The following is a 27,104-nucleotide window of genomic DNA, read 5'->3' as shown; positions in this document are numbered from 1 at the left end:
GGATATTGGCTTGAAGAAGTTCCCTGAACTTGTGGATGAGTGCAGTGGACATACACTCTTGTTCCATCTGACAAATCCTTGCAGTTTTTTGCTGAAATACTTAATTTGAATAGAATCATAGAATCTTCCAAGTTCAGAGGGACCTGTTAGGATCATTGAGTCCAACTTCTGCCTCCACACAGGCCCACTCAAGTATCAGGCCATATGTCTGAGTGCATTGTCCATACACTCCTTGAACCCTGGCAGCTTGGGGCCATGACCACACTCTTGGGGAACTTCTTCCAGGGCCTGAGCACCCTTTGATAAAGAACCTTTTCCTGATAATCCAACCTGAAAATGTCACTAATCATTTTTTTTCCTCTCTTTTTCATTGCTTCAGAAAAAGGCTATCATCTCAAAGATTCAGAAAGGGAGAACATCCCCTGAATGGATGAGGGCATTGTGTGGGGATGAGGACATGTTGAACAGGGCTTAGAGCGGTAGAAGCCAGCCAGTGAGAAAAGGAGTAGAGGAAAGGAGTGTCTTAGATAGGGTCAGTGGTGCTGGGTAGCCCAGAGAACTGCAGAGCTGCGTGGGTGGTAATGGAGAGTAGAGCAGCAGCAGCAGAAATAGCTGATGTGTAGAGGATGGAGGATAGGCTGTTTCTGGGGAAGCCAGTAGGTACTTGGAGAGACTTTTGTGAACTTCTGCCTCCTGAGGAGGAAGAGGCTTGGGTCCAAAAGCAGAGGAGAAACTGGCAAGGAAAGATGCTGTTTCTCCTCTGCCTTGGGTGTGGGAATTGCTGGTGGGTGAAGACCTGCCAAGTTTACTGATGTTGGCTCTTCTCACTGGAAGCTTGACTAGAAGGCTGTTTTTTTCTAATTTCAGTTTTGGATGGTTGCTGTGGGCTTTATACAGTTGCAGGAGTCTGTGAAAAGTTTAGTTTTTGCACTCTGACTCATTTATGCTGTTCAGTGTATGTTTTGCATTCTTCTTATGATCTTGCTTTCCCAAAGCATGAACAAAGTGTTTGTTTTTTTCACATCTCTACATTTCCTTTCATCCCATTCATGCGTGAAATGTAACTGAGAATATTTCTGGGGGACACTCTTTCCATATTGACCTCTCACAAGAACTATTCGTTTGTGTGGCCAATATTTTATAGCATGGATTTCGATTGCTTTTTTACTGTGATTTATTTATTTACCCACTAAAAACATTACAAAAGCACAAGGAACATTCTTTTGGCCTGCTGAGAATTGCTTGACATTTTATATATTAAGCTGTGATTCACAGTAACCAGGATACTTTCTTTGCCTTGGTCTTGTCGTGCCAAAATAGTGGAATGCAAAGGTTTAGGGTGGGTAGCTTGACCTTTTTCTGCTCCTCCTCTCATTCTCTTCCTGCTGAAGCAATGATGCTCACACCTTATCTGCTATGCTAATTTGGGTACTTCGTAAAATAAAAGTAATTAACAGGAGTGTGGGAGGTCTGCTCATTTCCTTTAATTATGTATTCCCAGCTAAACATCTTAATTTCCTCTGGATTTACACAGATGCTGCCTCTCACTGTGTTTTTGTTTGTTTGTTTGTTTGTTTTTCTTCACAAGGGCAGCAATGGTGGCTCCATTTTCAGGCAGTATGCATCCCTAAGTGATAGGAGCCCCATAAGTCCTGCTCTATTGGTGGCTCTGACCTGGGAAGAGGCACTTGGGCAGCAGCTCATCTGTCTTAATGCTGATTTGCTTCTCTGTGAACAGTAAGGAAAGTAGCCTTTGTAATGTTAACTCTCAGCCATCACCCAGGGAAGAGAACATCCTGCCCAGGGAAGGTTGCCAGGTACACATGGTGTTTCTGAAGCCCTCTTGCAGCACCAACATTTTCCTGTATTCAGATGCAGTAGGATTTTTGTGAAAAGTTCCTCAGTGTAACTTGGGTATCATCCTAGGGAAGGAGGAGGACAGATTTTGTCACAGGAAAAAAAAAAAAAAAAATGAGCCAGGCAAGTTATTTTAGGCTTCTCATATTCAGTCCCACTTGCCCATAATGTGTAGATATCCTGAGCATTTTTATGATAACACAGCCACATACAACTGTTTTGTGCAGTTCCCTGTTAAAAACATTGTACCTTGCAATTGCTAGCTCCTATTTCTCAAAGCTGACATCTGTGTAGCTGCACAGATCAGCCATGTAAAACAGCTCTCTTGTTGACCTTGTGAGACTCCTAAATTAGGACATTGAAGTGTCATGAATCATATGTAGGTGGTGCAGTGATGGAAGCAGTGGTATGTACAGTAAGCTGCTTATTTATCTCCATTTGGTGTAATGACTTAGTCTGTCACCAAGTAGAAATGCTTGGCAAAAAATGGCATTGCTTATTTGCAGCAGAGATGTGACCATTTGGCTTGAGGGCTCTGGCTTTGTTCCTCTGTGCACACCAGTAGTGGAATTGTCTCCATGAAGCAGCAATACAAAACCATCAAGCTTTGTTAGTTACTTCCAAGTCTTGGGTGTAAAGAATTAACATTTGTTTGAAATTATGAAGGAGCCGGGGTGCATTTTTACTTCCTGATTCAGGGCTGGATGCATATGACTGGGCATAAGTAAGCGTATGGCTACTTGATCAAATGATGCTAGAAGACTCAGTACATTCAGTTAGAGCAATACTCTTATGATGCACTTCTGTGGCTGGTTTTTCTGTCATCTGAAGAATGCATGTTAGACTGTAGCAGCCACTCCTACAGTCTCCCTATCAATAAAAGTGTAGAGTATGTTTCCCTGAACCCTATCTAATGTACCACTGAAGCCTCAACAGGAATACTAATTTTAACAAAAATTAGGTTATGCTCTGCAACTTACTCCAGCATTGTTCCTAATGTTTTTACTGAGTGTTAGCAAACCTCTTCTTATTTATTAAATTTTCTGTTGGCTTGTTATCACTTCTAAAATAGTTGGAGGCCAGCTTTGTTGGCATAGCCCCGTCAGTTTGGATTGTGAAATATTCACACGCCCCTGCCAACTCTGCTGGACGGGCAGCGTGGTGTGGGTACAGCTGTACTGACAGAGCCGTATTTTCCTCTGCTCCATTTGTATTGCTCAGAGAGCTGGTGCAGTACTGAAAATGCTTGTGCCCACTTAGGGGCTCTGGTGACACTGCCATCGTGGTGGGGTGATAAGGGGACATAGCTCCAAGTGGGTGACCTTTGAGGAATGACAGACTGTAATGAATATATTTGGTGTCACTCTACCACAATTGACCACTGCGTAATGCAGACAGAAGACAATGTCTGCAGTGCTCTGGATTTGCCCTCATTAATTTAATGAAGATAAATTTGGAAGAAGCATTCTGTCTTCTTTTGTTTCAGCTTTCTGCTGACTTTTGAAGTAATTAATGTATTTCCATTCTGCTTCAAGTCATGTGTATGTTACAGATAAAGAAACTGCCTGGCTGACATCAACTAAAATATTTATGAATGTGCGTGTGCATGTTTGAAATGAAGTGGAGAGATTTTTTCCTTTAGCTGAGGCACACGTAGGGAAGCAGACAATGTCTGATGGCGCAAATAATGTTGAATTCCTTGTTATAACTAATGCATATTAAAGTTGGCACAGGTACTTATGAATAGGACATTTCTGTCAGTGGTTGTGAAGTTGTTGGGGTATCTTTTGGAAAATTCTCTCTCCATGTCATATATTACACTGAGAATAGGGATGACCTGAATTTTTACTGTCCAATAAAAAAGTCTATGATGCTTCTGCTAAAAGCTCTTGCTGTAGACAGTGAGTTATCTTCTCATATAACATTCTAGCAATAAAGAAGGTCAGTGGAACACTGGGAAAGTACTTTTTTACCCAGTTTCATTCCATGTGAGATACTAGGCACTCTCACTGATTTCAGTGGATGATGTGTTTGTATCTCCCTGTATATTAGGCAGAAAAGCATCTTGGAATTAATCCACAATATTACCAAAGCAAGAAATGCCTACACATTTGGCTTTTCCTCCAAAGGATTGCCCAAATCACAGCTCTGATAACCCATTGCAGGGAATATTTTGTACTATTGTTTGTTACCACTGTTGCAAACATAGTACACACTCTGGTTTACTGAGATAAATCCTCAAAATGAATCGGAGGTTGCTGCTTGTGAAAGACAGAATGCATCTCTTTATTGATGCTTGCTGTATGGCATGTACCAACTTATTTTTAACTCCACAGCAAGACCTGAGCTCTTATGAAAAGTGAATTTGCCTCATTCCGTTGATTCTTACGAAGCTCCAGATCAATAGATCTGAAAAAATGGATCAGTTGAAGTAAATCATTTCTGGGTCAGGTTTGAAAATTAAACAGCAAAGATGCTATTTTAATGGTGATGTCTGTTTTTAAAACATGAATTTTCTTTTCTCTTTGTTTTGCACAGAAACGTTCCAGAGGCCAAGTGCTATTTGACAAAGTGTGTGAGCATCTGAACCTTTTGGAAAAAGACTACTTTGGACTAACATACAGAGACACAGAAAACCAAAAGGTATCCTTCAGAATGGTGATTTGCCTTTGGCATATGGACATCAAAGCACCCCCATACAGTTGGAAACAGTACAGAAGCTGTTTTGTCTTCTTATCTAGTTGTATATGTGTACATTGAGTTATTATAACTCCTGGAGCATCCCCTGGGCTTCCTTGGCTTCTGTATGTGTGAGCATGAAAGAATTTAGTCATGTACCTCGTTCTCATTCTAGTTTGATTTGTTACATTACTGCTGCCAATGAAAGTCTGTTCTATGTTCCTATATACTGCAAAGCATAAAATACTTAAATGTGGTTTATTTAATAATATTAACTTGTGGTACAGATAGGCAGGACTTGCTTCACTTCCAAGAAATCTTGATTTCCAAACTTGACCAACCTTAATATAGCATTGTTCCATTTGCTTAAATGCATAAGCAATTGACAGCAGTAGTGAATCCCATTCTTCATTTCTATAGCTCATGTTTATCATTAAATGAGCTGTGTGTTAACAGTATTAACAGAGTACAGGATGATCTAAAGCTAGATAATATATGGACTATTGTGGACATGTTGTAATGAAAGGGAGAGTAGCAAAAAGATACTTTAAGTGCTGCATGGTGTTTTTTTATTTTTTTGACCTTTTATGGTAAATATTTTTAAAGAATCCGGTAACAAAACTTCTAAGCATGATGTGCCCAGTGGAGATCACCAGGTGAAGTTATTTTGTGCTTTGTATGGTCTCAAAGGTCTTCCCTGATAAGGCTGGAGTTATCACTGCTTCTTTAGCTCTTTATGTCAGGTGAGATCAACAGCAACAGCTTTGTTTTTTAGGCTTCCCTTTGTTTCAGCTATATAGGATGCGTAAGAAATGAGTGGGTTCCTTTTCTTCCCCTTTTTTACTGATTTCTAAATACAAGGATTCCGTTCCTGTTTCAGAAAGTCACTCGAGCAGATACTTAAGCGGTCCTTGCTAGTCCAAGATAATACTTAACCATAAGCTTAGTTTTGCACTATAACAAAAGTTAAGCAAATGTCTAAATACATTTCCAGAGAGGAATGCTTTTCTATACTGGAAAGAAAAAAGAAAGCATTCATTTTAAACAGGTGGCTTAGAAGTGATAAATGTCTGTAGATCACCAGTTACTTCAGAGAGCTGAACAGCTGAAAATGGTGTGACCCCATATTTATAGATCAATAATGTGCACATTTCTAATATCGAAGTACTTAGCATCTCACCTCCATCCTCTTCCAGACACCTTCCAGCCGGAAAATATGTGCTCACATCACATGTCACATTTGAAAATAGAAATCTTGATGCACATTTAATTTTTTAGTGCATGGTGTGCTTTTACAGAAAGCTTAGAAATAGCTGGAACTCCTCAGGCTCATGTTTTGCACCACTAACTGCATTTGGACAGCTGCAAAGTGGTTGTTTTTCTTGGGTGTAGGGGTTGTTGTGTTCTGCCTGTTTGATATTTCTGTCATATTTTTTCTATGATACATTTGTTTTTCTTTCTTTGGACAAAGTGGAACTTTCCTCGGGGAGGTGAACTTTTTGTTCTGGGCTGTGCAAGGCATATTAAATATTAATTTGATTCCATTAGAAAATGAAACAGAGATATGGGGTCCTTACCTCCCCATATCACAGAGGCAGGGCAGAAGACTCTATGAGCTACCAGCTCTGGTCTTGGTGGCAGCAATAAGGGACCTCAGATTCCTGCTTGCCTCTGGAGGAATTTGGTTTCAGCCAGCAGTGCTCCTTGGCAGCCAGGGAATAGTAGCAAATCACAGTGATAATCCCTCAGCTCTTCAATAGGGGTTTGTGTGATCTCCTTGCAAAGCCACCAGCCTTGGTTTAACATGCATGAGGACAGCCCTGGCAGTAACTCTGCCCCTGGAGATGCCCTTATGTTTACAGGGAGTTACAAACGAGGCAGTGTCCTATGGCACCCTTGCATGTCTTCTATGAAGATCAGTAGCAATCCTAATTCTATAAGTTACCATTACCCCTGCCCACTGTTGCTCCAGAGAGAAGAGGATGGACATGCAGGTTTTCTAGCTTTGTCTCATGGCACTGTTTTAAAAATGATGTTGATTGTGTTTTCTAACTCAAACTGAAGAAAGGAAACATTTTCTTTTCAGAATTGGTTGGACCCTGCCAAGGAAATCAAAAAGCAGATCCGAAGTAAGTTTGTTATTATTTGTATTTTTCTTTCGGTGGTTCAGGAGAACTTTTCCTTCTGGTGTACCCTAACCCCCAAATTTGAGAGTATAAGCCTTTTTGTCTCCAAACTGTTTTTATCTGCCTTCCACTGCTAGCACTGGACAGCCTTAGTTTTACAGCCAGTGTGGCCTCTGTACATATGGAAAGCCACCTCATAGAGACCTGTGGTCTGGAGTGCCCATTCCCTTGTTGCCCTCCATCATGCCAAGGGTCATGCTGGTGTCCCTGATGTGGTGTCCCATGGCTTGGTGGCCCTAGCTGGAAGATCCTCGTGGCAGGTGGGCCACAGAGCTGTAGTATCACACATTCCATTGTGATCACAAGCCCTCCAAGAGCCATCCATAGGAGAGGTGTCCTGTCACTGTGAGGTGCACCTTCCTGTGGGGAGTAAGCTTCTCACCTCAACCCTCTGCTCACAAGGACTGTGGGGCAGGTGGACCACAGACCCTTCATTCCAAGCTACAGGCAGAATCATGGATTCATAGAATTTTTGAGTTGGAAGGGACCCTCTAAGGCCATCTGTTTTAGCTCGCCTGCAGTGGTTCACATTTCGCGGATCAGGCATGGCAAATGAGTCAGTCCCGTCTCTGGGATTCAAAGGGTTGAATCCTCTGCTGCTGTGAGCAGCTGCACGTTTCACTAGTGTTATTTTCATTATTAGTAAATAATAAGCAAAGAAGAGCCATGAAAATCTATGCTCCATTATATGCTTTCTTTAAGTCCAAGAGGAAGGTGCTGGAGACTTTATTGAGTCAAGTTATGTTGATAGTGCAAGGAAAGCAGCTCAGCTTCAAACTGCTGATGTGGAACACATTAAATATGTGCCCAAGCTGTGAGCTGGACAGTGAAAGGTTGTGACAGCGAGAGATTAACCAGGGCAGAAAACTGTAGAGCTGGACATGGAATGGGGACAGTTGTATTTGCAGGAGATGACAGTGATAATTTACTTGCTCTGAGAGTTCATTGTAGAAGTTGGGAACAAGAAAAGCATGGAAAAGTGGGGTTCTTATGCACAACACTTATCATAAATCGCACAAAAATACATGTATGCTGTATATCACTCATATTCGTTATTATACTGTAAACAGTGGCAATTTCTTTCCAGTGACTGAAAAACAAGGCTGTCACTGTATCTATGGCCTCTGGTTGTGCCCTGTTGGTTTTAACCTATTGTGTGTTATTTAAGGCCCTCTAAGTGAGGGGAGAAGGCTTCTCACTCAGTTATCTTAACCAGTCATGTTTTGCATAGAGTGAGATTTCCTTGAGGTCTCTAAGTAAACACCTCCAAACTCTCAATCAGGAAGACCTTATGGTATTTTCAGGGAGGTAAACATTCACTCTGTCCGGCATATAAGCTTTCTATACCAGATACACTTTGAAAACCCATGTTCATTAACAGGTGCTTAGACTGAAGGTGCCTCTGGATGGAAGATCGAGTTCATCAGAAGTCATGTTCTTCACAGCATGCACAACCATTTCGTATTACACAGCCAATACAGGACTGAGAGAGAGATTTACTTATTTCTAGTTAATCTGTAATTAGATTATTTTCTGCAATAATTTCTGAAATATTCAATATATTTCAGAAAACTTAAGTATCATTACTTCATCTTTGGTTTCTTGGGTGCATAAATATTGTAACTTATGGTGGAAGTACATATAAGCTGTGTGTTCCACAATGATGGCCTCAGTGAAAAGTGCCATTAAAGAGATACCACCATGGTGCTTCTTAGCACTTTCTGGTTTGGGGCTTAGTTGCTGCTTTTCATTTGCTTTAGAGACAAACATTAGTATAACCTTTAAAAATCAGTGTTCATATTTACATTGCAGAATTCAACACTTTTTTTCTTTTCCCCAATCTCTGTATTCTTTATGAACAACATCTACAACTAACTCTTCAGAACACTTTTGCTAAATAGTTGCAGTGATGCAAGCCAGTATCCCACAGATCACCTAAACTAACAGAAATTACTAAATAGGAGTTCCCTCACTCTGTGCTCCAGCCACAGTCTCTGCATTTGTTCTTGCAGCATTCTATCACCCAACAGTGGCTACCACTCTGCTGCTCATTTGAAACCTGCTTTATTGCTTCTAGAGCTTGTATAAGCCATGTTTTCAGATGGTTAATTCCAGTAAATGTTTTTTTTTTTTTTTCAGACTGAATTTTTGTAAGTATTAGCAGTGAATCGCTACTCCCTTAGGGTCCTCGCCTCAGTGAAAATCTGTCTAAATAAGAAAAGAGCTGTAAGATCTGATCTAATACTGTAATTGTGAAAGGGAAAATTACTATCTCCAGAATGATACAAGAGAAAAAGATAATGTATCCTATTCTTATTAATTCCTTGACTGGATTATTTTTAAATTTGCTGGTAATCAAATAGTACGAACATCTCCATTTGCACTCCCACTGCACTTTCAGTAAACCTGTGTTCTTTTCCAGGTGGTGCTTGGCAGTTTGCATTTAATGTGAAATTCTACCCTCCAGACCCTGCCCAGCTATCTGAAGATATTACCAGGTGTTTAAAACATTAAATACATTTCTAGAAGGGACTTCAAATCTGTTCTTGAAAGCGCTTATTCTCTAATTATCCAAGAAAGGGGACATTTTGTATACTCACTGATTTGTTTTCTCTTATGAGCTTATGGAAAATATGTGATGCTTTGGCATAAAAGACACTGTAAACAGTGTTTGGTCCTCTTAGCTCAGACAGCATTTTTCATTTGTTTAGAATCATAGAATCATAGAATCATAGAATTATTTACAGTTTATTTACAGTTAATCATAGAATTATTTACAGTTTATTTACAGTTCAACCCCCAAATCAAGCTTTATCAATGTCACCGTTCTTGCGAATTTACTTTGATTTCCACAGAGATGCCCAATGTTTTGTTTTGCCAATGGTAACAAGATTTTATTGTTAGCAAAATCATAACCATGAAAGAAAAGAGGAGAACAAGCGTGACTGTGAATTTTGCTTACTGTTTGGCTAGATGGGTGGTTGGTGTGCATGGTGTGATGAATGTGGCAATAATGAGCTCTGCTGAGGGGAAGGATTGCTTTTATCCCTTGTGTGATTAGGTTCAAAGTACAGGAGACTGTATCTTTGGTAAAGATTTTTGGAACATTTCCTTATTCCTCCCATTTGGTGCAAATCCCAGTTTCTCTATATCAGCTCCGTGCAGGGGTAAGCCATGTTGGCTGAGGCACCAAAAGACATACCTCACCTCCAAGCAAGGACCAGTTGGCATCAAACTGGCAGCAAAGCTCTTGAAGTGGTCAGGATTTCTTTCTCACCCTTCAACCTCCCAAGTGAACTCCATATCTTAACCACAAACCCAACAGTCTTCACTTTTTCCTCATTTCTTCTAATCAGTGCTTATCTCCATGTTTTTAGCATTATTCATTGTTTAGATGTATTTTTGAGAAAGAGACATCTTTTTTTTAATGGCTTGGAGTTAGGCAGCCTCTTTTGGAATGCTATTTTATGTTTCTCTTTAAAGAGAAGAGTTATTATTTAGATGTATCTTAATGATATGTTATGTAAACCTATGGCTAATTCTCCTGGATCACCAAACAAAATGACAACACATTTTACCAAGAAATCTCCATGCAGCTTTATAATGATTAATTAAGCTTTGCTACCCACAAGTTGGGGACTGGAGGAGCTGTGTGTGAGCAACAGCGGTGCTCCCTTGCAGGTACTACCTCTGCTTGCAGCTGAGGGATGACATTGTGTCCGGCCGGCTGCCCTGCTCCTTTGTCACCCTCGCCCTGCTGGGCTCCTACACTGTGCAGTCCGAGCTTGGTGACTATGACCCCGATGAATACGGCAGTGACTATGTCAGTGAGTTTCGCTTTGCACCGAATCACACTAAGGAGCTGGAAGATAAAGTGATCGAGCTGCACAAGAGCCACAGGTAGGTGGATGGAGGCTGTAGGTGTTGCATTTCAATTCATATTCTGTTTCCTTAATATCGATGCTCAAATTGTTTTTTTTTCTTCAGGGGAATGACACCTGCTGAGGCTGAGATGCATTTTCTGGAGAATGCCAAAAAGTTATCAATGTATGGAGTAGATCTCCATCATGCCAAGGTATGGACTACATTCCTTTCTGCTGGGAACCCACAATGGTCATCTTTCTCATGTACCTGAATTTGCGTGGACTCTGATTTATTCTTTCTTGTTGTTCAGAGACAGGCAGATAGGGGGATAAATCACTACTCAATATGAGGAAAAGTGACTCCTGGGATAATGGATGATTCAGCCTATAGACTGTATGGTGTTTCTCATCTACACTCTGTGCTGAATAAACAGTCATACCCTTTGGGAAAAAAAATGCCAAATGGACACAGTAATGAGAAAGGATATTAGAAGCTATCTGGAGAGTGATCAATTGTCATTTCCTTCAGCTACATTTTGCAATTGAATAAGGCCAAGTATGGCATTTTAGCTAAATAAACAGATCATTTCCAACCTGCATAGAACTCTGAAGCAGTCATTCAGCTGTGCTGAAGACCTAATCAGATTGATAGTCACAGGGAAACAGCAGCTGATCTCTCTTCTGATGTGTGGTCGTTCCAGTTGACTGGAAGGGTGGTAATTCTGTTGAAAACATTCTCCCACAGTCAGTTGATTTCCCTAATGATCAGCAGGTTAAGTTAAAAACCAAAAGTGGTCATTTCTCTTGTGGACTGGGAGAGCCACCTGCCAGCTTTGTATTTGTGGCTTTTCTTTATTTTTTGCCCAAGTAAGTAATTACTTCACACTTCACTCTTCAACTTTTCTTCACTTATCAAAGTAAGGTTAATGGATGTTAACATCTCTGAGGTTAGCAAGCACCCTTGGCAAATGAGTACCAAACAAAGACTCCTGAGCTGTGCAGAGTACTGTGTTTTCTGTAAAGGTCAAATTGCTGTGAGCCTGTTTTTATGCTGCAGCAGATCCTTTCAAGAACTGAGATAAATTTGCAGTTCAGATCTTGAAAGGGCCTGCAGCCTTTTCCCTGGGGCGTTTCATAGGAATTGTGCATGTGTATTACAGAATTCAAGGCAGTCTTTTGTGTTCTGTTAATTACCTCTACTGAAAATGAAAAATCTGGGTATGGCTCAGTGGGCAGCACTTGACCAGGAGGCATGCCGCTGCTCTTCCTGTGTCTTGCAGATAGGCACAGAATCTTGAGGCACTTTTGTAGCAGAGATAGAAATGTATTGGTGAATGTCACTCAGTAGCTTTCTTTTCAACATCCTTTGTCCAACACAAAGAAATGTGAAGAACAGCACAAAGTGAGTTCCTGTTCTCAATATGTTACGAGCTTCATTACTAAAATTTGACATAGTGTGTCATTAAGGGCCGAATATTTTTCTTTTTAAATACTGGATAAAGGCTGTGAAATTTAAGTTAGGATGTCCTGAGATAACCTTTCTTTTCTTCTCCTTACAAATATCAGTGTCCATTTTTACTTTTCTCCGTCTTGAAAGCCACAGAGAAAAGTAAGTTGGTAGGCAAGTCAATGTCTCTCTAAAGTAATTTTCTTAATATTAAAAATTGCATTGCTTACTGAACTGTATATGTCTGTGGATTAAGAATCCCAACAGCAATGTCAGAAATTGAGCTAAAAAAGGGAAAATTAGAATCAGCATGAGAAGTAGCATTTAGTTCTAATAAGGCCTGCTGATGTGACGGGATGGTATCAGGCTGCTGGACAGGTGTCTCTGTGGGTGCCTTTTTGAAGTCATGCAGTGGCAGATGTCTCAGTGTCAGTGTCAATTCATTAAGGCTGTGCAGGTACCTGAGGTATTCAACAGATGCTGGGTTTGCCAACTGCTGTTAAAGCTAGCTCTCAATTAGCTAGCACAGGGCTACAATTAAAATTGTGTTCAGATAGAAAGATTTGTCCTCTGGGCAGTCAGCACTCTGACAAATCCTTCCATTCATATGTGTAGCTGCAGGTATGTGGAGTTCAGAGTCTCCTGGTGTTACAGCAAAGAGTGTTGTGTTCTATGGCTCCCCGCAAAAAAGCCCAATTCCCCTCTTACCCAGGTTTTGATTTGCACCAGTAATATCACACTGAAAAGCAGCTTCTGACACCTAGAAACAAAAGAAGCTTTGCATTGAGATCTGCTGCGAAGGTGTAAAGGAAGAAAGAATTTCTCAATAAGGTTTTGGGCAAGTGTAGCAGAAGTAGCAGCCCTTCTATCTGCAGTTATGTGTCTTATGTGAGCATTTCTGGCTCATTCCAGGCAGTGTGATTACATGCAATGAGACTTCATTTTTTTTTCAAGTGTATTTGCTGTGTTTAGAGGTTCCTCTTGGTCTAGGGAATTAGCAAACTGAACTCCAGCAAAAGGACTACTTTTTTTTCTTCTCTAGTGGCCCACCATGATACTACATGAGAGTTCTATATTGAAAAGATACCTTTCTGGGGATGACACCATCTTTGTTGGAACACAACATCCTTTACTGATGTGCTTTTTAACACTAGAGTGACCTTGTGGTACTTAATTCCAGATTATATATCTGATTTTGAAACTTTTTTTTTTGTTCAAGCTGTGCTGTTGCTTTTTTTTTATCTGACCATGCTTGCCTTTGTGCTCATCTTAAACATAATTACACTTCTACCGTGTGAGAAAACTAGTGGCAAATTAACAATCCATTTCTTGATTATCACAGAGTTATTTTAAAGTAATTACCAAAGGACTCCATTCTTTAAGAGAGACATTTCTTTTCTCCAACACTGTTAATGCTTAGCTAAATAAAAAATAGAATTATGCAGGCTAGCAGTGATAGTAAACACTGAAGATTGGCATAGACTATTTGAAAGCTTCTAAAGGAAAGAGAAGAAACTTAAAATACAAATCTGTTTAGGTATATTCTAGTAAGATTTTGGCCAAAGCTTTTATGATGCTAACATGTCTGACCTACATCTTGCTTCCTTGTCAAAATGAGTTATAAAACACCCACATTTAAAATAACCTTTCTGGTCTTAAATGCCCAACTTTCTGCCAGCTGGTCATTTCACATACAACAGCAGAGAAGTGAGTAAATGAAAACACTGAACATTAGTAGAACAGAATTAAAGAAGCTAGAAAATCAGCCAAAATCAGGATGAGGTAACTGCAGAAGAAAAATGGGTCTGATTCACAGCATTTACTCATGGAGAGTGGGAGATGCCAGGGCTAGTAAATGTTTATGCTGTCCTACTTATTTTCAATCTTGCATTTATCCTAATGACATGTAAGAAGTAATTAAAGTGTATAATATGGTTAATATCATCATTTTAATGCCACATGCAATGTTACTTCCTCCTTTTGTAGTCTGATATCTTCTGAAACACTGAGGTTCTCTCATTCTGCTCGACCTTACTATTCCTTGCCTGAATGCAGTCAATGAGTAGCGTAGCTCACAGCAATAATGTGTTTGTAGCTGATGCATTAAGAACAGGTAACTCAGGTAGAAACACAGTATATAAATAACTGTATTGGTACTTAAAGAGAGAGTTATTCAACAGAGTACATTGCCTGTTCTTGCAGGATTCAGAAGGAGTGGAAATCATGTTAGGAGTTTGCGCAAGTGGACTCTTAATATATCGAGACCGACTCAGAATAAATAGATTTGCCTGGCCAAAGGTTCTGAAAATTTCATACAAAAGGAACAACTTCTACATCAAAATTCGACCAGGGGAGGTAAGGATATCCTGACAGTGCCTCAGTGTCCTCAGTGAACAAACCTTTTCCAAAAAACCTGTGTTGTCATTGACTTGTTGATTTGTCATGCCTTTAACATTCCTCTTCATTTATATTTTTTAATTTGTGCTGATTTGCTTAGGAAAGATTAGATAAATAGTTTATTTAAAATACAGGTAAAATCTTTGGTGTTTTTCTGTTTATATCCCTGAACTCATGTAAACAGTAAATATAGCCATCTGCATGCAAAAAAAAAAAAAAAAAAAAAAAAAAAAAAAAAAAAAAAAAGGTTCATCCATATTATGAATACTTTGGGAATTTAAGAAATGTTTTGCTTATTTGTGGAGTGCTCATCATCCACCATCATCTTGTGTATTGAATTAGTGTCTATTCATATTACCTACTAAGACATAGATAGGACATACCAAATTTTATAACCATATCGAATTATACATTTGGAGCCCTAGTCAAAATCCAGAGACTGATAGAAATGAAGCCAACATCCATCATTCATCATTTTGCTGGCTACATTCTTTCGCCCTTCCAGGCTCATAGAAGCTCACGTTCTGACACGGGATGTGGTGTGAAATCTCGTACACTGAGTGCCCTCTCGTGGCTCAGCCTGATGCATAACAAATACACCAACAGTAACATGTTGGTTTACCTCCTATTAAGCATGCGCTACCAAAGAAATAGGATGATAAATCCTAGCAATTAAAAAACAAACAAACAACAACAACAAAAAAAAAAAAAAAACACACACAAACAGAAAAAGTTCAAGATCATCATAAGCAAAAACAGTGTCTCCATTTCAGCTGCTGGTACAGCAATCACTTTCCCCCCAAAAAACATATCCATTTTAGAGGTTGGAGCTATACAGCAGGACAGAAGTCATTTAGTTGAGGACCGGTATGTCTCCATTGATGCAGTATTGCAGTGGGAGTCCTGACTCGACTACTGGCTTCGTAAGTGACCTGGGAAATCTGTGGGAGCTACCCCTGTTACTAGGGGTTGAGCAGTTGTAGGGTTGTTATGCAAAATCTACAGTCCTACATCACAACAGGCACAGTTTTAACAACCAACTTCACATCTTGAATTTAATTTAAAAGAAAAAACAATATCCTTTGGTGCTCCAAATCCTGTACTCAGGCTCTCCTTTTGGGCTTTGCTGATGTTGGTATGTAGCTTTCTGTGACCAGGTCATAGTTACTTCTGCAAAATGATCAGTGCAGTCATTTCAGATTACATTTGATGGTAACGTGATTCACCACCCCATGTGTTGTTTCTATCATCTTCACCATTTTTGCTATTTCCTGATGTGTTTCTCTCTTGTCAATTCCCCATAAAGATCTAGACTTCCTTACAAGTGCCCTTCTACCTACCTTTCCCTGATCACAGCAACACTGTTTCATCTACTCAGCTATCTCCATGTAGTCATCAACACTGTACAGCAGTTGCAGCTGTTGCAACTTTTGTATCTGTAATATAAACCTTCAGCACAACCTAGAGAGGTCACCTGATGTCTTCAGCTAACTCTTTCAGTTACCTGATCTTCTCATCTGTCCCAGGAGCCAAATTAGCCAAAAACACTGTGATTTACTAACTCTAGTTCTCCTTAATACAAGGCTGTGTGAGACCAAATCAGTCCCAGGGGACTACTGCTCCCCTCCAGGCTGTTATCAGGCTTCCTACTGTTCTTTAAACTGGTGAAGTTAAAACAACAGGGTTAAAACATTTACATGTTGTTTGTTTTTTCTCCAAGAAATTTCTTGATTCTTAACTGATTATTTTGTTAATATAGTTTATCAGTGTCACAATCAAAAATGTTTTACTTATTATCTGGCTTTTCCCCATAAAACAATCTGCAAAGGCTACCTGTGGTTACCACTCCCAGTTTCCTTCTGAAACTGCAGCCTGTGGAATGCATATATATATGATTATATACATCAGTATATACTTAACCATTGCAATTAGATTGTATAGACAGGAAATTAAGATGAACCTATATATCTGTGCACACTGCCTAGAAATAGTTGAGCTGCGTCAAATATGTACCCTTTCTTTTTCCTACCTAGTTTGAGCAGTTTGAAAGCACTATCGGGTTTAAGTTGCCAAATCATCGTGCTGCAAAGCGCTTGTGGAAAGTGTGTGTTGAGCACCATACATTTTTCAGGTATGTGGATGTCTTTTCCTAAAGGTGTGGTATAAGATCCATTGGAAAACTGTCAGCAGAGACTAAACCCTTCAAATCAAATTGTCTTTTTGATCAAGAAGTGGCTCTGAGCACTCCTTAAGAATACTAAACATTTAAAATCACCATATGGTTCTTCTTGCTTTATCTGTGTATGCTAATATCAGTCACTATAAGTAAAAAGCCTAAGGACTCTTCTTTGCATACATTTCTCTGTCTGGGTAGAGTAATGCATATGGAAAATTACTGGGGAATATGTATAAGAGTGAAAATAAGAAAAAAAAAAAAAAAAAAGTTGACTTAATTACAGATGAAGACACAGACAGTAACTTGTAGTATATTTTTTGGCCACCTACAGTACCCAGCCCATAGATGTGATTTTTGCATTACTGAGGGATTTTGCAACCATGCATATACAGCTACTTTTTTGACACCTTAGAAGACCTGAAAATAGGTATTCAGTACTTAAAATTCCCTCTCAAGTCATCTAAATAAGTGAAGAATTTCTCTCCTTTTCTAAAATTATTGATTCAATCTGTCTGTGTGTTTTTTATAAAAAGTCATCTTAGTATCACAAGATCTAAAATGAAATTGTACATTTTTGGATGTTTTCTGATTTTTAGTAGAAAGTCCATTTCTAAAGCATAGGCTCCATAGCAGGAGAATGGATTCTTCAGCAAACTCAATAGCCAAAATACAGAGGGTGGGAAGGCTCTAACCTGAAAAATTTTGCACCTCTGTTAATGAATCTTGCCCTAAATTCTTAGCTCTTTAGCTAAGAGATTTTACAGTATTATATGTCAGGCATTATTTGATTCCTTTTTTGTTATTGACCTGTGAGATGCAGGTCCCAATGGTGTTCTCCCTTCTTCAAAAGTAGTATGCTAATCTTTGGAGGATGTGGAGTAATCCCTGTGCGCTTGGTGTGTTTTAGGCTCCTTCTACCTGAAGCACCTCCAAAGAAGTTCCTCACGCTGGGCTCCAAGTTTCGCTACAGCGGTAGGACACAGGCTCAGACAAGAAGAGCCAGTGCACTCATAGACCGGCCCGCACCTTACTTTGAGCGGTCTTCTAGTAAACGTTACACGATGTCCCGCAGCTTGGATGGGGGTAAGGTCCTCTTCATTGTCTTAGTCAGAAGTTACAGTCGTGATGGTCACTGCTTTAAATTTGATGTAAACTTCTTGTAATTTCATATCCCCTGAGCTTCTGCTGAGAGGAGAATGTGAGTACCTGCACGTTCACTACATACCAGTGATGGAGGTTGTACCAATACAGCCAGCCCTTGTGCTACTAATGGCCTGCTCAGCACACAGCTTGTGTGGGAAAAGAGACACGACTTAACAGTTCTCTGCATAACTGAACTTGGAAATTAAGTCCATGAGATCTTGCAGTGGGAGTGTTCACCTGGGAAGTAGAGGGTAAAACCGTAGAGAAATCACTAAGATGATGGTACTAGAAAGCTTGCTGACTTTCAGCAGGGTATCTTCTCTGTTGTCCTGGTGCCTTTTATGAAATGACTGCCTACAGTGGTTTCTCAGGAGCCACCTCCCACTTGGGAAGCCAGTGAGCCCCAAAGAGATGAGCAGGAAGCCATGTCCTTGTGTCATGACTTCTGCTCCCTTTCAGGAGAGGGAAAAGAGATCTGACATCAACACCAGACAGTATTATGGGGAATGCAGTCTGTAGGTTGACACAAGCAAGCTGCAGATAAATAATGTCCTAACCTTACTGCTTCTGCAGCTACAAAGTGTTTGCCTGCAGGATGTTCTAGGACCTTGCTATTCATGGGCCCTTCTCCTTAGGCTCACCCCTGCCAAGCACATTCTTGCTTGGGAAAAGAATGGAGTACCAGATCTGCTAGACTGGGGCTTTCTCACTCGAGCAAGTCTGACTTCAACACTCTGTCGGGATTTACAAGAGTAGTTGTTTGGGTTTTGTTTAATTTGGCCTCTTTTTTTGTTTTTTGTTTTGTTTTTTTAATATGCAGGTTTTTCTATTAAGTATGCATTTAAATACACAGATGAATTATTTTCCTTCATAGAGTAATAACACAAGCATTGTAGTCTGATGAACCCTTTTTACATACATCATTTTTGAGCATTGAAGAGGGAAAATAACATAGGCAGATTAATAGCAGGTCCCCCTCCTCCTCACTTTCACTGTGGTTCATGAAATCGAGGTTTACTGCTCCTCTAGGTTAGGCTAACGCGTAATGCGAAGTCTCAGTTACTTCATCAGCTGTTACTGTCAGCTATGGAGTAAAAATAGGTTACAATTCATTTTTGTAGGAAAAAATATATATGTATTGAGACTAAATTTAGAATCACTATTGTTTAAAAAAAATTAAAAAATCCTCCTGCCAAATATTACCAGCAAGTTTCAATGAATATATCTGATGCTAGGGAGAGGGGAAGCGCTGATTTAAAAGTAGTAGTGACAAGCCTTCCTTTCTCCCCCTAAAGGTGCTGCTTGTCATTAATTATTTTGGAATCCTCTAATTCTGATGTGCTTCTTGCTTGTTACCAAGCAACTGGTGACCTGATTGCTATGCATGTGTCTCAAAGCAGAAATTACCCTTCTGCACTATTTTGTTTGTAACATCTAAACAAGATGTCTCCCTTTACTTGTTTTGCTTTCTTCCGCCTCCTAAGCTCTTTCCCAAGAGGCAAAATATCTGAAAGCTTTTCCTGAGCATTTGTTAGACTCTGCTAGGTTTTTATTATGGTAATTTGCCTAAGAGCAAATGGGGAAAAGATTTTTTTTTTTTTTAAATTAATGCTTATGATTTGTTCTCTAATCTTTTTACTGTAACACAAACATGCCAATAATGTTCTGCATTGTGATTAATTACACCATGATCCTGGCCCTGTGGTTTGTCACACATGCAAGTAACTTTGCACGTTTGATTAATCCCGGTGAATCAGTAATTAATTGCAGATCAAAGAGCAGGATCTGGGTATATATTAGTGTTTGTATTACATTCTATCTGTATATTTACTCTCTACTTTGAAATCCTTAATATACAGTTAAGCACTGTGAATTACCAAGCATTTACATCCTAGAAAACTCTGGTTTTATCCATTGAATGAAATACCATGACTTTCCAGAATTTTTTAGGATAACGAGCTCACTTAACTGACAGGATACTTGATAATAGAAAGATCAGATTTCTTGCTTCTCAGAGGCTTCGTGTGTGTTACATCAATACTGTCGTTTCCTGCAGTGCAGTGCATTATTTACCCTGCATTTGATCTGTACTGCTCTATAATGACAGATTTAAAAAAAAAAAAAAAATCTCTTCCATCCCCATGGCTGATGTTTTCCCATATGTTTCCTGCCTGATATATATAGCAATGCATTATTTTTTTCTGATGTTTTACTACAGTAGCAATGGCTTGCTAACATTTAACAACTGTGTAACGCACACATTAGCTGCAGTAATGTGTGTATATGCATCCATAATATACGTTTATGCATATGAAAGTTAAAAGCTTTATTTCAAGTAAACAGTTTATTTAAATGTATGCACATGCTTCTGGTTTCCTGACACGAGACGTAGCTTTGTTTTCAGCAATATCTGAATGTTTTACTAACCCAGCTTTTTAATTTTATGCAGCTTCTCAGCAAAAGCCATTTCAGACTTTCCCTCTTTAAATATTTGCTTTTAGCATCAGTGAATGAAAACCATGAAATGTACATGAAGGATTCTGTGTCTGCTGCAGAGGTTGGTACTGGCCAGTACGCCACAACAAAGGGCATCTCTCAGACCAATTTGATAACCACTGTGACTCCGGAGAAAAAGGCAGAAGAAGAGAAAGATGATGAAGAAGGCAAAAAGAAAAGAGCAGAGGAAGTCACCCCAATCTCAGCAGTACGCCATGACACAAAGGTAGAGTTCTTAGGGTTTTCTTTGTTAAACGGATCTGTTTGAAGAGTGCTCGGACCAGCATGGAATTGTTAGGGAGAGAGAAGTTACTTCCTGCAGCTAGAGGAATGTAGAATATACACAGTAAATGTATATGCATCTAAATGTTTTGAATCAATATTTGTATAATCCTTTTGCATTTCATATGATTTAAAAGCCAATTCTTGCCTCAGAATGTATTTTTTGAGAAGCAAATACTCTGAACAGTGGATCCAGAAATAGCCTAGACGTGCATATTTTGCTCTTTTGGTCTTCAGTTGTATTTTGACTTTAGCATGGCCATCACATATTTATTTTTTGTCAGGGCAACAAACTAGTCCCGTGTCCTTATACATAGCTCTGCTCTTTAAACTGTTGTATTTTTCTCATTCCTTTTCCGTAGCAGCATATTTGTTTTTATATATTTCAATGAAATTTTTTCCTATTATCTTTTGGCCATTAGCATACTATTATAAGCTGGTTATCTGGCTTACAAAAGCATTTACTTTACTCCGAAATTTTCACTAAAGAAAACTGTTTTTATTGATGATTCTCTCTCTACTGAGTTTCTAAATTTGGCTCGTCTGTCACCAAGCTCGATCCCACCACCACTGCATATGAGTAACACGCACAGCTGTGGATTGCATCTACTGAGATTCTAAGAAGGATAAATCAGAGAGACAGAGAAGATGCTGAATTTCTAAGATTGATAGTGAGGATAAATGAGGTAGAATGGGAAAAGACAGTGTAGAAAGTCTTCTGTCTCATACTATGAGGAGAAAAAACAATATGGAGAATTAAATATAGGATATCATTCAAAAAGTTTGCTAAGGGACAGATTTACTAAGCAACATTTATGCTCTCCATTTGTGAGGAAGAAATGTCATACCTTTATACTCACAAAACTGATCATGAATGCCAATCTGAGAGCCTGAACTTCGAATCTTATCACATAATGAGTGTGAATGGTGCAGGTCCTCAAGTAAAGAGCTGCAGTTAAGGTACAAAAATCAGAAATGAACTGAATTACAGAACTGCAGATGTGCAAAGACTTTCTGCAATTGTAGAACTAAGAATATAATCTCTGTAGAATTTAACTAGAGTCTCTTCAAAACTCCATTAGTTTCTGCATGGAGAAACATGGAAGAAAATTAAATATGCATAAAATATCCAGTTGAAACTAATTCTGTCCCGAATGTTTGTTAATTTAGGTCAATGGAGAGGTTCAGCTGTATTTCAAAGATCACGTGTTCCTTGTAGATGGATAGAAACAGTCAGATCTATTTTTAAGAAAACATCTTGATGATTCTTAAACACATACAAATAAATGACTTTTACTCCCCAGGAGGTGAGTTCAGTTTAAACCACCCATTAAAAGAGTTTTAGTCCTGTAATTATGGAGGGATCTTAGTCCTGCTTCACATTGGACCTGTCAACAGTTTGTCATTCGTTATAAAGAGAGCGGTCTCAAGAAACACAGGACACGATTGAAATCATATTCGTGTTTAAGGACATATACATCAACCTGCACTTTTTATACTAGGGTGTTTTTTTCTTTGTTTTATCCATACTTCTTATTCATTGTTCTAAATATTAGTGCTGAAAAGATGTCCATATATAAATAGTCTGCATTAGCAAAGAAGAAAATTACTTTTGGCTTTTTTGCTTTTACAACATGAAGGGAAGTTCTCTGTATTTAGCTCATATAAAGTCCCATGAGTCCATCAGTATTAGATTTTTGCTTGAGTTTACTGCATTAAGCTCACAAAGAAGATACTTGTTGCAAATAAGTTAGGCTTGTTTTTAGTTTCTGATTTCTGGAATGTAAGTTGCCTGAACTGGTTGATTTATTTATTTATTTATTTTTAATAAAAGAAAATTTGAACTGTTCTTGCTAAGGAAGAGAGAGAAGCAAAATATTAGGAGGAAGGGAATTGACTCCTCTATGTAAACATTGGGCTGAAATCCCATTCCTGCTGTTGGGATGCCTGGTAAAGATTAGGCTTAGTAACTAGCTTGATGCCACATGTATCTAAAACTGAGATCCAGCTCATTGGCTCAGATTTTGCATAATGTTGATAAAGGCTATTTTGGCTTTGAAGTCATTTTGGTCCTGGGAGTTTGGAGTGTGAGTGCAGTTGACATGCCTTTGGTAAGCTCTGCAGGAAGACAAGCAGTGGAACAGCTCAGGTATTTGGCTTGGTCAGTGAACCAGTTTGTCACTTCTCAAAGCCTGGTTGACTTTGGCCAAAATGCCCAAATTCCATCAGCAGCACGACAGGTTGGTGGCGCTGGGGTGTTTTGGTGGTGACTGTGTTTGAAGATTAGTTGTGGCTGCCTGCTAGGAAGTGTGTTGTATGTCAGTTAGATGCAAGTACCCTCCTGAATTACATCCCTCTTTTTGCCCTTGAGTTGTCTTAAAGAATGGTTGAATGTCCTAAAAGTGTTGCATTAAAGCAAAGCCTGCTTGTTGGTAGTCATTATTGATTACAGTAAAATGCGTAGCAGAAGCAGCGGGTTTATTATTACTTCTTCACAAGGAGCAAAAAGTCACTTTTTGACTGTAGAGAAGATGACTGTGCATGGGGCCATTGTGGTGGGTGCATGGGCTGTGGGAGTTGGGCTGAGGAACTGCTGCTCGTGTAGATATCATACTAATACCATTTCTTCTGACCTGTAGATTTATCTGCCACTAAAAGCAGAATATGTTTGGATTAGTTTTTGGATATAGCATTTTTTCACATATTGTAATGCACTAATTTGGGCACACAGATTTTAAAATCCTTGAGATTTTAATAATTATCAGTGGTGTTGGGCCAGGCATAGATGGGAATCATGTGGCCCCAACTCTGTCTCCCCATGACTCAAGTAAAAGCAGCATCTCAAGCACTGTTGATATTAGGAATATGTTCCCCTGTTTGTTTGTTGTACTTCATGTCTGAAAGCTCCCTATAATTTGAAGAAAGTTGTACAGCAGGTGGAAATTGGCAGCACCATCACCTTCACATATAGCTGTGAGGATTTTGATTTAAATTGTGTATCACAAGTGACTAGACGAATGCTAAAATGAGACGTTGCCTTTTGTAAGCTGTAACCATTATTCACTCATACATGTGGCGTGCAGCATGGAAACGTGCAAAATTTAACTTGGTTAAAAGCTGTAGTGTTAAGATACTGTTTATGATTATATATATATATTATTTATCATCACAGAAGAAAATTAACTAATGACAGTTTTCTTTTTGTCCTTTTGCTTTTGCGCCTTGTTTGCTGCTCTTTCTCTGTCCCCAGCCACCTTTTCTTGGCACTGACTCACACCACTCCTCACCGTCCCCGCAGCCTGGTCCCCATGCATCTTCAGCCAAGCTTCGCAGGAGATGCAAGGAGAGTGCTCGAAAAAAGTCCTTAGGCTGCGAGTCACCCAAAGAGGGTGCTTCAAAGCATGGGGAGGCAGAGCCGGACTCCGACAGAAAAGGGAGAGTTTGCTCCGCGGAGCAAGACGTGGCTTTCAGCTATAAGCAAAAAGCCGGCAAAGGCGGGACACTGTTTTCCTTCTCCTTGCAACTTCCTGACTCATTCCCTTCCCTCCTGGATGATGACGGCTACCTGTCGCTCCCTAACCTCTCTGAAACCAACCTCCTGCCTGCCAGCGTGCAGCATTACCTTCCCATCCGCTCTCCTTCCCTTGTGCCTTGCTTCCTCTTCATTTTTTTCTTTCTGCTCTCTGCCTCTTTCTCAGTGCCATATGCCCTCACTCTCTCCTTTCCTCTGGCTATGTGCCTCTGCTACCTGGAGCCCAAGGCGGCCTCCTTGAGTGCCTCACTTGCCAATGACCTGAGTGACAGTTCAGAGGAAGAGGTGTGTACCTCGGCATCGAACACTCTTTTTTGTGTTCAGTGCTTCAGTCCTAACCAGTGTTAGATTGCTGCAGTAGTGGTCCTACTTTCAGAGCCTCATTTCTGTCTGTGCTGATATGTTAGAAGGGATGGGGTGTTTTTGGTTTGGGGTTGTTTATTATTATTATTATTATTATTATTTTCATTTATTTTATCTTTTTTCTTGTGTTGGGAGTGGCAGCTTGGGGCCCAGGGTTAGGCACAACACTGTGTGTAAGTGGCTTGGTTCGAACTGTGATGGCTGATGCAAAGTGACCTTTACTAACTAAATTGTCACCAGTCAGCACTGAAGCATCTGACTCACCAAGATCTCTTATTTTTTTCCCTGTGTCTTTATACTAGGATGTGTTAGAATAGCATTCTAAGTAGAGGGAAGGAAGTACAATTTCATGCATAACTATGTAGGTCTCTCCAAAATTAATGCCTCCTATTTATTTCCGTGGAAATTACTACAGATACAAAGAGTACAATAACACTGATAGAGCAAATTCTCCACTACAAAACACTATTTTTCAACATAACCACCACTGTTAGCTGTGCATTTTCATCAGCAATGAACAAGAGCCTACATGCCACACTTGTAAATATATGTACCAGCAGAGGTGACCCACTGTCTCTGTCATCACTGCTGAAATGCACTACACTCCACCTCACTATGCTCATGTCCACTGTTTGGTCTCCATTAATGTTCAGCAAGCATCTGTGACTGTCAATGAGCGCCAGTTTTGCCCATGGAGAAATTCAAATCCTCTCCTTTGTTTCATACGCACTTCCATGTCAGACACCATTCTTTCAGACTGCCCCTCTGCTGCCATCTGTCACACAACACCAAAATGTAATGGAGTACTGGCAAAAAAATTCAGCCTCTGCTACCATACCACCACCTCTGACATCGTGGGCTTACACATCGAAATAGGAGACATTACTTTCGGAGCAGCCCTCATATATATGCATGCATATGTATGCATGTTTATTTAAACAGCTAGTCAGTGAACATCCTTACCAACTTCAGGGTGTTTGAAAATGAAGCAGGCTCAGCTTTTTGTAAGAAGCCATCAGCTGTAGCACAAGCCTAGAAAGGGTTTTCTGGTCCAGTGAAACCTCTTTTCTTCAGGTCCCCTCTTTTCTTCAGGTAAAATTGTTTTCCTTTACTTAAATCCAGTGTATCAGTGGGAGTTCACATTCGAACAGCTGTTGTGCAGCTGCTACCGAAGCATGCCACGTGGGCAATGTTAACATTTGCAGTGTTAAATTATCACTGCCAAAATCACTGCCTCAAGTCACCACAGTTATCGTCACAGTTGATAAACCAACTGAAGAAGAAGAATCTGTATTGTTTCTGAGGGCACTGAACATGGTAATATATCCAGAAGAAGAAAAGGAACCTGTTTGTTTAAGCAACAGAGTTACTGGTCTCTGTTTTTGCTGGTGCCTAGAAACTCCTTGTGAGCAGAATAAAATAATGGGTTATTTTTTTCTCTTTTTTTTCCCTGTTTTCCTTTCTCCTCAAATGCTCAAGTATGGTTCTGCTTTGTGTGTGGCAACACCAGATCAGATACTTGCCGACCAGCTGGCTATTTGTAAAAAGTTGCATTGTCTACTGGTTTTTGCCATCACACTGGTTGCCTCCAGTAAACACCTTGTGTGTATAAATGTTTGTGAAATCTACCACAATGTTTTTTTTTTCTATGACTTGGTGCCAAAAGTTGCATCAGTTTATCTTGAAAAAATATTGTCTTTAAGTGCTTTTGGCTCTGTAATGCCTAACAAAGAAATAATAAGATGCAATTTCTAATTAAAAGTGTCCCAAATTTTGCTGTTTCATTTAGTATCTTCACTTTGAAATGGCATTTATGTCTCAATTTGCATTAGCTCTGCACTTGGATTAATCTAATAGAAAGAGCAGCATTAATACAGTGCCAGCTCCAGAATGAGGCAGCATTTATGTAATGCATTTGTCTGCTCTTCTTTCAGATATGAGCACTTCTTTATGAGTGAAGTTTGGAAGTGTTACAAAGTAAACTTTTTAACGTAGCTCCTTTATGAAGGTGATTACTCTGGCAGTGCTTTCTGGCAGACAACACAGACTTGTGCCTAATCCGGGGGGCATTTCTTGTTCAAAACATTGCATGACAGTGAGTATGTTTTAAACTTGGGCATGTCTGCATTACATTGGCAAAACAAATCACAGCAGTTAACAATCATAAACTAGAGGACATGCAGCCACAGCATTTCAGGAGGTAGCTGCTCTCTTCCCTTCCAGCCCCTCATATGCCCATGAGCACAGGCAGCAGCTGCCTGTTGTTTATGCACTGCATCCCGTCTGATTTGAGCCCAACCTTTCTCGCTCCTAAGGAGACCTTCACTTCTGAGACTCTTAATTCACCATTCCCTGCTCTGAAATCGTCTTCATTTCAGGTGACCCAGAAATGCCTATTTCTGCTCTGTGGCTGTTGATTGGCTTGTTAGCAGGCATGTACATTACAGTAATCTGAGTTTTATGCCTTATTTAGGATTGTATTGCTGTTCTGGGGAAAGAAATAATATCTTTTTCCCCAGAAATATGCTTCCAGTTCACAACATATTGGACACAGTGATGCAGGAGGCACTTAGAAGAGGTACAGTCAGTGTCTCACGCCTTGTTGAGCTCAATCCTCCCTTAAACAATGCATCTGGAGGGAGTCTGTGCAGTCAGACAGGATCTGTCCTCTTTGTTTTCTTTA

General features: G+C 39.7%; 1 protein-coding gene across 47 annotated transcripts in view; it reads left to right on the top strand.

The window, feature by feature from the left end:
* The window catches only part of EPB41L3 (erythrocyte membrane protein band 4.1 like 3), a 140,545-nt gene that overhangs the window by 94,751 nt on the left and 18,690 nt on the right, over positions 1 to 27,104 (top strand). For 16 of the 47 annotated variants that reach the window (XM_072327427.1, XM_072327453.1, XM_072327424.1 and 13 more), the window contains exons 4-13: positions 4,396 to 4,500; positions 6,623 to 6,665; positions 9,145 to 9,220; positions 10,404 to 10,622; positions 10,710 to 10,797; positions 14,235 to 14,387; positions 16,463 to 16,560; positions 17,513 to 17,688; positions 20,250 to 20,470; positions 23,777 to 24,343. In XM_072327427.1, the coding sequence (XP_072183528.1) occupies positions 4,396 to 4,500; positions 6,623 to 6,665; positions 9,145 to 9,220; positions 10,404 to 10,622; positions 10,710 to 10,797; positions 14,235 to 14,387; positions 16,463 to 16,560; positions 17,513 to 17,688; positions 20,250 to 20,470; positions 23,777 to 24,343 (1,746 nt within the window). The remainder of the gene's footprint in view (positions 1 to 4,395; positions 4,501 to 6,622; positions 6,666 to 9,144; positions 9,221 to 10,403; positions 10,623 to 10,709; positions 10,798 to 14,234; positions 14,388 to 16,462; positions 16,561 to 17,512; positions 17,689 to 20,249; positions 20,471 to 23,776; positions 24,344 to 27,104) is intronic. The other 31 variants (XM_072327465.1, XM_072327446.1, XM_072327466.1 and 28 more) reach the window with 3 other exon arrangements.

This window comes from Excalfactoria chinensis, chromosome 2, assembly GCF_039878825.1.
Source record: "Excalfactoria chinensis isolate bCotChi1 chromosome 2, bCotChi1.hap2, whole genome shotgun sequence".
Lineage (NCBI taxonomy): Eukaryota > Metazoa > Chordata > Aves > Galliformes > Phasianidae > Excalfactoria > Excalfactoria chinensis.
The sequence above is the reverse complement of the archived record's forward strand: the minus strand, read 5'-3'. Positions and strand labels throughout refer to the sequence as shown.